Genomic DNA, 12,578 nt, shown 5'->3' with positions numbered 1-12,578 from the left:
CCAGCATTTTATACATAAGGAAACTGACGCACATGAGGTTAGTATGTCTGAAGTACCAGAGTTGGGACTTTGAACCCAGCTCCCGAGCTCAGGATCTTAACAACTGCATGGTCTTTCCTTACACTAAAGATAACAAAACACAGAGGCTGAGGTTCCAGAGAACACGTAGTAAATAAAGAGTTATGACAGCAAAGGATTCTTCTATTTTAAAAAATATCACAGGCAGGAGGAACTACCGACAGGTATCAGTATCTCAGGGAACTTACTGAATTCAACATGCTGCGGAGCATTCCCAATAATAAAAAAGCAGCTTCTGTGCATACGTTATGGATAGAAGAGACCACAGTTCCACTGGAGGCAGGCACTCCAAAGATAAATGTCCAAATGGAATCTAAATCAAACTGCAGAGGTGAAAGTGAATAAAGATTAGCTATTGCCAATTTTTTTCAGTAGAGACCCTCCAAAGTTCTAATATTCTAAAATTTCTTTGAAATTAATTAGTTTTTCCCAAAGTGAGCGATGACAAAGAGATAGAGACCTAGCACTCCTCCCTCCTATATTTTAAAACTCATTTTTACATTTACAAGACAAAGTGAATATTAGGTACCATCCTGTCTTAGGTATCTATGTTAAAAACATCATTTTCTTTTTTTTTTCCTAAGGAAAACAAACAAAAATAAAATACTTGCTAATTAGCTAGGCGATGAAATTAAAGAACTGATGGTTTTAAGCAGGATCTTTTTAAAAAGCACATTGAACTTACTCTTTCCCCCGCTCTCAGCAATGTTCTAATTCACTTTTAGATTACATACAGATGAAGATTTGACAAAATAAAAATCAGTTTGAGGAGATTTATTCATAGTAGTTTTATATAACACTTTATGACTATGGTGTCATGCTTATTTTGAAAATTACATAACCAACCAAACTCTGCTAAGCATGAATCTGTACTGTGACTTAATGTAAGGGTACAGACTCAGCATTTTCCTTTAAAAGGTTTTGTCAATGACTAGAGTTGATTTGAATAGCATTTTGGCATTATTATGGAAGTATAACTGAGTTTAAAACTAAATTCCTATGTCTTTGCAGTGCCACAAACATGAACTATATAGAGATATCCATGATAGTCTCAGATTAGAAATCAGGTAAAGCCTTACTGTTTTCCTAACGTGGACATGATCTATCATTAAGAATTTAAAAGCATTTTTCTAATCAGACTTGTACTAAGAATCCTTCCATACCCACCCAATTTATGGTATGTACACTACTCCATTTTTAATTCTACAGAAATTATATTTCTAGATAAAATCATGTTACTCAAAAGAATTCTTTTGATCACCATTAAAATATCATCCAAAGTCTTCACGCATATATAATCATATAGAGTAACCATAAAGAGAAAAAGACCAAATAGGTACAAAGGACTTCTTTTTGGGAAAATTTTCTATGGTACTTTCCAATTTTTATGTTCCAAATCAAATCCCAAACGTGAGAAAGGGATGGAACCAGTTGGTTTTAATGTGATTAACCCATCACCCTGCGGTGACTTTCTGACAAATGTAATTACACTTACACCCTACTAGATAATTCCTACCTGGCAACCCTGCTTACATCGGCTGCTGATGACAGGCACACTGACCTGCAGGTTCTCAGGCAGCTCACTAACTGGCTGCTGCAGAAACAATGCCATGAGGAGAAAATAGAGGGCAGGGACATTAGTGTGTTTAGGAAGGAATGACTGAAGAACCGGAAAACCAGGAAAATGACAGGCATCCCGGTTAATCTCCCTGACAGTCGATCTCCCACCAGCACTCCTGCCCACGTTGAATCCTGAGAGAAGAGGAAATAACAATAAGGACAAAATTAATAATCGATTACCATGCTACATTAACACAGAAAGGAGTAATTCAGCGTATGTGACATTTCCATCCAGAACATTCACATTAATATAAGTAATTAACTACTCAACTGTTGAATTAATCTTTCAGTCAAAAGTTTTACTTTACTATCTCTGTGACTTTGGCAAGCCTGTCTATTAGGATACAGGTCTCAAAACATAGCTGAGGCAGTCAGATACAACAGGTAGTATAAATTCTACTCATTAAAAGAATGACCTCCAAAGAGCTCTAACATTTCCTTAAGAAGAAAGTAATATTCAAAACAGCCAGAATTTAGGATGCTACCAAAAAATGTAACTTAAGAATGCACCAAAATATAGTTAATATATTTCATTTGTCCTGAAAATCATGATAAACTAATAACCTTAAATGATCTATGAATCAAGAGACAAGACAAAATGAATATGCAAAATAATCTTTCCTCACAACATAATCTGTAACTCTGCTGGAAAGCTGTCTGGCAGTGGGATATCAAGTCTGAACCCACTGTCACTGTGGTTATCTGAACATCCAAAGTCCGTTCTAGAACCACAGCTCTACCAGGAGATGATCACTGCTTATTAATGTGGCTAATAGCACCAGCCTTTCTATCAATCCTGTTTCCTCTGTTACATAACTAACTTTGGGAAACAACTCAAACATCTATTTCTTTTGCCACCCCAAACCTAGTACAGTGTTCAGTACAGAAGAAATGTTGGCTAGAGATTCAATGGAAAACTTTTGCAAACAGCAAGATGAAAGATGGACTTTTACTCTGAAACAATTTTTATTTCAAATGAATATTCACATTTTTTTCCAAGTTCTTTTTTCTAAGATGAAGTAAGCACATACTTGTTACTACTTAAAATAATGAAAGAGAAATTTGTATCTAGGTGGGTTTTTAAATAGTTCATCCAAATCAATTGCTCAGTGTGATATGAATTAATCTTCTAAAGCATGCTCTTCTAATTAACAAAAAATTGGACAGCAAATTACCAACCTCTTTCATGTATCATCTCATTTCTTAGACAATGAGCATGTGAGTAAGAAACTGCTATTATCCTTTTTATAATGTAGAAAATATGTGATTTGTTCAAAGTCATAAAGTTAATGAGTGGTGGCAGTAGGACTTGGAGCCTGTAAAGCTATACTGTCTCCGTTGGCCTTCTCAATGACATTGCCACATTTCTGAAAAACTGGCTGCATTAGGATGCTGGGTGATTTTTGTTTGTAGTAAATTCTAAATGAAATCATGAATATAAAAAAGTCTGAGCCTTAAGAAATCAAAAAACATAAAGTGGTATTTTATACATTAAGTAGGAAAAGAAATTTTGATCAAACTATATGTCCTAAGTGAAAACCAATACTAGCATTTATTTTCCTTTCCAAATTTTCACACTCTATTTCCACCACATAATTGATCTTAAGGAATATCTAATATGTTATTAGCAATTAAGCATTAATTTAGATTCAAGTTACAGCTACATGGAAGGTATTTTTATAAAGAAAAATCTGACAAAAAACTAACAAATATGAATAAAACATTCAAAAACTTTAGGTTGTTCATCAGATCAAAGAGAAATAGAATCAAATGAGATGATATATCTATATATATGTAGATATAGATATACATCCATATATATATACACAAGTATGTATGTATCAGATAGATATTCAGGGAAAATTATATTAAATTGAATCAAATTTAAATTAAACTTAAATACCTAGATTTCTCTTTTAGAACCAAAGCAGCATATGCAATGTACAAGCAGGTATCAATGAAGCACAAATAAATTCTAAGACATGAAGTCAGGTAGGTCAGATAAGTTAAAAGCACCTTTTCCTGATATTACTGAAGTGATGTAGGACAGAAAAAAGGACAGAACTGACCGTCAGAAGACAGATACTCAGACATATTACTGTCTGACGCAGGAACCTTATATATTTAACAGTATTATTTTCCTAATTAGAGAGAAATTAATTCTTAATGTATACTCATTAGGTTTATTTCCTATAATATATAACTTATATACCATAAAATACATACACCCGTGTCTGGAATCCTGAAGGCAAGTGAGGTGACATATTTTAAATAATTTTGCAAACTGCAAAGTCCTAGGTGAAACTCAGGTATTATTTTGGCCTTCAGTGAGAAGCAGTGCTGTCAATTAGCATTTAAAACTCTTACATTCTCCGAACTCACGCTGAATTGTGCCTTTCACTGTTTATTCTCTTAGTAGCTACTAGCTACTATTAAGGTCAAAAAGCTAAATTTCTTGCTACGAAACTGTTTATGACACTTGTTGGCTATATGTTTCTCCCAGAGTCAATGCAAACAGCAATCTATTTTTCAGATCATAAAAGTCTCTATAATGATAATAATTTAAAATGCATTATTTTAAAGCAGACAATTTTCTTGAGAAAACATTTCACAGTGAATTTCTTTCTTCATCACAAAGTTCCTTGAGACGTTTTTCACATGTGAAATAACAAAATAATCCTATGGTGTAAGCTCTGTCTTCCTACCATTTGCTTTAACATTTGACAAAGTAGTGCAGGTTGCACCTAGGTATTGATACTTGAACATTTTTTTTTTAACAGATAAATTACATGTTAAATTCTGATCCCTAATTTTTCCACCTGACAGGGTAAATAGTTATTCTTAATGCTACTGCAGAACACAATTATATATGATTTTAATGTTATAAAGACAAATATATTTTTTAAATACTTTAAGAACTGAATGACTATAATTTTCAATAAAAACATTATCTTAAATATATATTTTCCAAAATAAGATCATTAATATGAACAGAAATATATACCAGTTCAAATAAATCTAACACAGGAAACTGTAATTTTCTAATATTGTTTAAATGCTCAGTTCCGTGTTGAAAACAGCATAGAACCAGTGAGCAGAGAATAAGGAGCTTTGGCTGAAACTTCCATGAGCTTAAATCTTTGTGTGGCAATATAACATAACTATTAAAAGCATGGGTTTTGGAGTGAGTGACCTGGATTCAGATTTTGACACTTCTTAGCTGACAAGTGACTTCACCACTATGCCTTGACTTTCTCATCTGTAAAATGGGTATTTATATATCATAGTGTTACTGCGAAAATGAAATAAGTTACTGTGAAACTGAAAAGTGTTTGTAACTGGTACAGAATAAACACTCAAAATATTATTATTAATTCAGTTCTGATAATTTGCAAATTATTTATAGATCAGAAAGGGGACTATACAACAGAAAGAAATCATAAGAAATTTACTTGAGTTTTCACATCTTATTATCCTGTCTCTCACTTCAGTTTGATTTGCAATTAAAAAAGCCAAATTTGAAACTTATTATGCTTTTTACTCTATCATTAATTACAATTCATGACTCAATGGTTGTTAGACAAACTGAAGAGTATAAGCTTACATAAGATTTAAAAACAAAACACAACAGCTTATTTCAAAGCAGCCAACTGTAAAAGTCCCATACCTAATACAGTTCCGATCTTATTGGTTAAGACAGAATCTGTCTGTTCCAGCCACCCTCCACCACTGAGTCCTTCCTTGAACTTGATGAGAATAGACTGATTACTCAGTAGGACGACAAGAATCCTCATGGCTGCCGTAACTGTGGTGGAATGCAAGTGTTCTTCCATAAACATCATAATCCAGTCAAAACCCAGCGTCCTGACCAGCTCTTCACAAGCTCTATTTAAAGATAGATGGATTAAACAAAACAAACATTAATTTAAAGGATTATGATGTCAAATAAAAAAAAATAAGACTAGTTTCATTCTTGAGATACGATAAACTTCAGGGTTTAAAAAAAATCTATTAAAAGTCAGTGGCAAAAAAAAAAAAAAAGTCAGTGGCAAATCTTTCTTTTGTCTACTATGAATTAACTAGTAGTAGCAACTATTACCATCAATGCTCAAAAGATTTTACTTACTGCAAATTAATGCTTGTCTTTTCTTTAGATGTGTAAACCAGTTTTAGTAAGATATCTAGAAGTCTGTTCCTCAAAAGTATAAGATTGGCAGATACAAGACCTCCAAACTCTTCTTCAGTTCCTACAATGAAAATAAATACATTAAATTGCCCTAGTTGATAAACTAGGATAAAATATCCAACACTGTTCTAGGAAATCTCACCGAAACACATCTTTCAGAAAACATTTTCTCTAGGAGTACTTTCCATTCAAGTGAACAAGAAAAAGGGTCCAACATTTCTCTTTAGAATCCTGAAAACTGTTCATTTACTTAAGACATTATCTAAACAAGTGATAATAAAGCCTGTGAACGCTTTTTTATATTAATATTCCCTTCTCCTACCAACAGGGGTGAAGTAATCAAACGAGGATCACATGAACAAAAATAACAATGCAAACCCTTAATTTCTAGTCTTTTTGAAGGACTTAAATGGTTAAAATTTCCAGATTTAAAAATGAAAAGAGGAAGCATAAATCATTCAATAAAGTAAAGTGAGAATTAAATAGCACAGACGAGAGGGAAAGGCACACAAATGCACAGGAGAACTTGGGGATGAAAGGAAGGAAGACAGAAGCTTACGGTTCTCAATGGATAGTACTGGAAGCACAAGGGACTGGGATCAATGGCCTAGCGTTGCAGGCCCAGCTCTGCCACTAAGAGCTCTGGGTTAATAAGTCACAATCCACATGCTTGCTTTCCTTTAATCTAGAATTGAAGCTCAGGCTAAAGTTTAATGACCATGATTATATGCTTTTACTTGTTTGGGCAAGGGACTATTTTCACCTTTAAATAGTATCTTTTAAAATGCTAACTTAGTGCCTTAATCATTGGGAAGGGTGCTTTAAGCTTACCAAGGGGAACTCAAGATTCCCTCCCCAGCTAACAGGCATAGGACTGGTAATTTACAAATTGCCTTGCTGACAAATGGAATGGACAACCTAAATTGACAAACGAATTACTTCCTTCCAATAAAATGACAATCCACATAGAAATTAAGAATTCTCCTTAGTCTTTATGCCTATTTTTTTCACTGTCAGTTATTTCGCGCTAATTTTCAAATACAGTTTAAAACAATTAACTCTGGGACTTCCCTGGTGGTGCAGTGGTTAAAAATCCACCTGCCAATACAGGGGACACGGGTTCAAGCCCTGGTCCGGGAAGATCCCACATGCCGCAGAGCAACTAAGCCAGTGCACCACAACTACTGAGCCTGTGCTCTAGAGCTCACGAGCCACAACTACTGAGCCCATGTGCCACAACTACTGAAGCCCACGCACCAAGAGCCCATGCTCCACAACAAGAGAAGCCCGTGCACTGCAGCAAAGAGTAGCCCCTGCTCGCCGCAACTAGAGAAAGCCCGCACACAGCAACGAAGACCCAACACAGCCAAAAATTAAAAAAAAAACAAAAAAAACAATTAACTCTGAAAGAAATTTCCAGGTTATCTTCTTTCCATTCGAACTGATGCTTTACTCCACATTGCACTGTCCTTTCATGCAACTTATTTTATTTTGCATTAATTATTATATCACAGTTCAGCATTATTCAAGCCATTTTTTTGGTAGGTGTATCCTGAATACTATGTAAGCTACATGAAAGAAAAAACTATGGTTTTAATTTTTTGGAACATCCTGTTATAGTTAAGACGGTCCAGTCCACACAACTAAACAATCAAGGTCATATACTAACAAGACCAGCAATATGCTTCTGACTTTCTCTATTCTTTCAAATGGCAATAAATTGATGAGGAGAAGACTAGTCTAATCAACTTGGCAGATCAAGAGAAAATTTTCCTAATTTATACATCCCTGCTACTGTGCTCTTGTCAGAAAAAGTTTACAGCACTAGTTGTAGTTACTGAATTCAACAAGAAATACGAGACTAGAGAAATAGTTTTCCTATATATTTTTATAGCCAGCAAGAAATACGGAGACTAGAGAAATATTTTTCCTATATATTTTTTTTATACTTGAAATAAACATGTTATACAGTTCTAAAGATTTTAAAAGGACTTTCCTTTTTTGGCAGCATGGCACGGCATGTAGGATCTTAGTTCCCCGACCAGGGATCGAACCCGAGCCCCCTGCAGTGGAAGTGTGGAGTCTTAACCACTGGACTGCTAGGGAAGTCCCAGGACTTTCCTTTTTAATTCCTATTTACTTGCCTTATATTAATTCAGAACTTAGAAATAATCTTTGTATATGGTAGAATAGCACAGTGGTTAAAAGCTTAGAATGTTGGTTTGGACTACCTGAGTTCAAATGCAGTGGTATGATCTCAGGTAAGTTTCTCTTAAACTTTCTGGGTCTCAGTGTCCTCACTTTTTGTAAAACTGTGATAACAACAGGACCAATTTCACAGGACTGTTATAAGATTATATAGAGCACGTAACAGTGCCTGGCAAATATTAAGCACTAAATAAGTGTTATCCATTGATTTGATCTATATGCTTCTCACCCACTGCTAATTTGCTTCACCAAAGAAATATCAACATTCTTCCAAATGGTAGGAAGTAAGTGGTTACTGGCCTTATATTCTGCTCTATGATTTGTAGAAGTCAGCCTCTCAAACCTCTCAGTTTCTCCTTTGAAAAACATAATTACACCACTTTCTCCTCTTATTCATGAAGCACCAGAGGGGCTGTGCTCTGACTGATACAGCCAACGTGGAAGAGAACTCCCAGATGGATAGGGTCGTAAGAGTTTTAAAGGAAATCATTTATGTGACATAATTTGGGAATAATGTAACAGGATAATAATGTAAATAATCCTGAACAAATATAAAATATTGTGAATTTAATTACAGGTTAATCTAAAGGTCCTTTTGATGTTTTCCAAGCAAATCTCCTGTTCTATAATACACAACCGGAAAAATAACATTCTAACAAGAGAAAAATATGCCTCAAGGGAGGAAAGTTTTTTTTTTTTTTTTTTTTAAAAGTGGTTGTCATGGGCCCAGGAACTACAACTTAAGAAAATTTTATTCTACACTTACATAAAGTGATTCTACTAAAATGTTCTTTCCCTCAATGACTATTAAATATTTAACAGGGAAATAAAAATAACTGCAATATAGATACAATTCACTTTAGCAAGAATCGATGTTTCTGAAGAGTTTTACATAAATTAAAAAAAATAATGTTCAAAAATTAACTGGAAGAGTTTATTATTTAAAGGAACATTGTTATAAATCCTGTAAAAATAGGAAAGGTTTTATTTTTAAAGTAAATTCACACCCTATTCAATTTGTAGGTAATTCTGTACTTCTGCATACTGTAGAGGCTTGGTCTAAAACAAATACATCTGTGAAAGACCAAAAAAAGTAATGTAAGGAGAAAAGTAATATAATAGTGTCACATATAATTCAGGTCTAACTTGTGTCAGAAGAAAACAGGGTATAGTAATTAGGTTCCAAGCTCCAGAATTGACTCACCAGTGTCAGGCTTCTCTTCATGGTTTATTTCCATAACTACAAATTTCTCACAAACTGCAAAGGTTGGTAAAGTAGAAGAAATAAACTGGCCAAACCTTTAAATACAAGAAGAAAGAGGTTATAGATTTTATTTTTTTCTCCCTCCAAAACGAACAACAAAACACTGAGAAACAAAAAGCGAAGAAATGGAAACCAAAATAGTACTTCTTATTTTAACTAGTCTTTTACAGACCTCACATGATTGTATTTCATTTGCTTCCCCTCAAACTGTTGCAGTTAACATTATATATGCTATAATGTTTTAAAATACGTATAGGGAAAAATATACTTCATCAGAAATATGAGTCCTTTAATGCACTAATCCAAATTTCAAAAACCAAATGGTATGATCCAAATTAAAATGTCCTAACATTATCTATATGGATCTACTGTAGCCTAGTAGTTAAGTACTTGGGGTTTGGAAACACAGGTAAGATTAAAATCCTAGCTCTAACAGTTTTTAATCATGTTACTTGGGGCAAGTAGCTTAACCTCTCTGGGCTTTAATTTCTTAATTTGTAATGTAGAGAAAAATAAAAGCCTTGATAGGTTTCAGTGATAATTTCAGCAAAGTGATCATCATAACACCAGGATAAGACCTAAATAAATATTAATAATAATGACAAGCTCCAAAATAATTTTTAAACTCCAGTTTTAAATCTGTCACCAAGTTAAAAAAAAATGCTTTCAAGATAACTGTATATAAAATGAGTGATTTATATGCTACACCAATTAGAGATTAGTTTACTGGGAATACTCTAGCAATAATGTGTGATTTTACCTGTGATACCTGAGCAATTACAGGACAAGCAGTGATTAAGTCTAATTTAAGCAGTTCTCTACTTGGAAAATATCTTAGGTAGTCTTTTTCCTTCCATTTTCAGTCAAGATGAGAATTATCATGTGCCTATTAGAACACTTCTACATGCACTCCATAAAATATGTCTTAAGCCATATTTCACATTGGCAGCAAAATAATACTCATATAAAAGGTCTGAATATACAACAATAAAATACCACCATCAGTTTGGGTGATAGAGAACAAATACAAAAGACGTGGCATGTCCGCTTTGGGTGTACGTGCATGTGCATATGTGCTTCTGCACGTACACCTGAGAAGTAGCAAGGCCTGGGGAAGAGGGCTGTGGACCAAGAATTCCTACACTGAACATTTTTATGTCCAGGACAATCAGCCTCACTGGGCTAATTTTAACAACTTTTCTCACCAGAATTCTATTATTCGCTAGTGGCAACAACTGGCTTTGCAAGATACATTCATGTTTTCCATGCCTTACAAATATCTTGAATAGTATTAACTTTACACGTGTTACCTAGGCATAGGAACCAATTACGTTCATCTCAATCATCTTAATCTCATTGGTACTTTTAGTTAACAAACAAACAAATACAGAAGTTTTCACTACCTGAGCAGATCATTGCTGTTGGGAAAACCTTGCAGTAAGAAGCTCAGCACATTACTAATAGCAGCAATGGTAGGCTGGGATAAAGACATATCTCGAAGAGTCAGTAGTAGCTTTGGGATTAGCTGGAATTCCCTCATTAACTTGGCATTCTTTGAAGCTTCACTATAAGAGAAAGAAGATTTTATACACTGTACTAGTATCTCTTCTATAACTGAACAGCTAACAATTTAGGTATCAACTAATACCTGGACTCCGTGAGCAATTCAATAAAGTGTTCAAATAAGGAAAGATGAAGTTCATACGGTGCATGGAGCCAGACCTATAATAAAATAAAGAACAGTGGTATATTTAGGGTTAAAAATACCCCAAGTCCCAATCCAATAAGTGCAAATGCAGCACATGTAACTTATTTCACTTAATTAATTGAATATAACCACTTTATTAGTTTTTATTTATTGTAGCCCTTTAAAACTGCTTGTATATAGGACTTCTGTTCTGTTCATAAAGAGATAATTGCTGTGGAAAATACCCTCCTAGAGTAAACAACTAGAAAGGCAAGATCTATAGAAAATTTCTCTGGAATCAATGACTGAATACTATTAGCGAATACTGAATACAGTATACTGAATAGAATGAATATGGAATACAAAAACTGAGTGACAGGAATCTTGTGTGGGTCCAAAACTAGAAATAACCACTGCAAACTGGCACAGCAACCAATTCCTAAAACTCACAAAGGGCTGAAACTACTTTGCACTCCCACCAACCAGTATAGGGACTTCATAATACATGGGAAGGTTGGGTAGAGGTCTCCGAAGTGTAACACCTTAGAAGGGGGGCTAAATTACCACTAAAGATTAATCAAAGTCCACCCTAACAAAGCTTAAAAGCATGCTTCAAAAGAATCAAGAGAACTGCAATACTAGAGCAAAGTTTAATACCCTTTAAAAGAATAAAACAAAATTTAGCATTCAACAATGTAAAATTTAGCATCCAATCAAGTTCCCAAGCATGCAAAAAAAGGGAAAATATGAGCCATAAGTAGGAGAAAAAACCCAATCATTATAAATAGGCCCAGAAATGACAGAGATGATAGAATTATTGAGACCTTTAAAAAGCTATTAAATATGCTCCATAAGCTAAAGAATGTAACAAAAAATATGAAAATGATGAGGAGAGAAACAGAAGATAACCAAGATCCAAAATGAACTTCTACAGATGAGAAATAAAATATTCAAAATGAAAAACATAAAATGAAAATCCTCTGGGACTAACAGAGGATTGGACACTGCAGAAAAAAGTTCAGTAAACCTAAAGGCATAACAACAGAAACTATTCAAAATGAAGCATGAGAAAAAAATACTGAAAATAAATGACTAGACAGAGTATTAGTGACTTGTGAGACAACAGCCAGGAACCTAAGGTACGTGTAACTGCAGCCCAAAAAAGGTGTGTGTAGGTGGTGGCGCTGGAGGGGGTGTGGGTGTCGACCAGGGAAAACAGCTGAAGAAATGATGGCTAAAAAATTTCCCATCTGATAAAAATGACAAACTCACAAACTTAAAAAAGTCAACAAACCCCAGGCAGAAGAAACATAAAGACAAGGGAATAACTGACAATTTTAAAGTATGAAAAGAATAAAAATCATCAACTAGAATTCTATTCTATGCAAAAATATCCTTCAAAAAAGAAGGAAAAATACTTATTCAGATGGGACGATTTATCACCAGTAAACCTGCACTACAAGAAATGTTACAGCAAGTTCTTCAGGCAGACATATTCCATTACAAGATGGAAATCTGGATCTACACAAAGGAAT

General features: G+C 34.2%; 1 protein-coding gene across 10 annotated transcripts in view; it reads right to left on the bottom strand.

Moving 5' to 3' along the window:
• The window catches only part of WDFY3 (WD repeat and FYVE domain containing 3), a 275,484-nt gene that overhangs the window by 85,396 nt on the left and 177,510 nt on the right, over positions 1-12,578 (bottom strand). For 9 of the 10 annotated variants that reach the window (XM_082391039.1, XM_082391040.1, XM_082391031.1 and 6 more), the window contains 7 exons: positions 11,005-11,078; positions 10,760-10,921; positions 9,297-9,391; positions 5,825-5,945; positions 5,366-5,583; positions 1,595-1,830; positions 267-401 (listed from right to left, as the gene is read on the bottom strand). In XM_082391039.1, coding sequence (XP_082247165.1) covers positions 267-401; positions 1,595-1,830; positions 5,366-5,583; positions 5,825-5,945; positions 9,297-9,391; positions 10,760-10,921; positions 11,005-11,078 — 1,041 coding nt within the window. The remainder of the gene's footprint in view (positions 1-266; positions 402-1,594; positions 1,831-5,365; positions 5,584-5,824; positions 5,946-9,296; positions 9,392-10,759; positions 10,922-11,004; positions 11,079-12,578) is intronic. The other variant, XM_082391035.1, reaches the window with a different exon arrangement.

This window comes from Balaenoptera borealis (genome assembly GCF_965194805.1).
Source record: "Balaenoptera borealis genome assembly, chromosome: 4".
Lineage (NCBI taxonomy): Eukaryota > Metazoa > Chordata > Mammalia > Artiodactyla > Balaenopteridae > Balaenoptera > Balaenoptera borealis.
The sequence above is the reverse complement of the archived record's forward strand: the minus strand, read 5'-3'. Positions and strand labels throughout refer to the sequence as shown.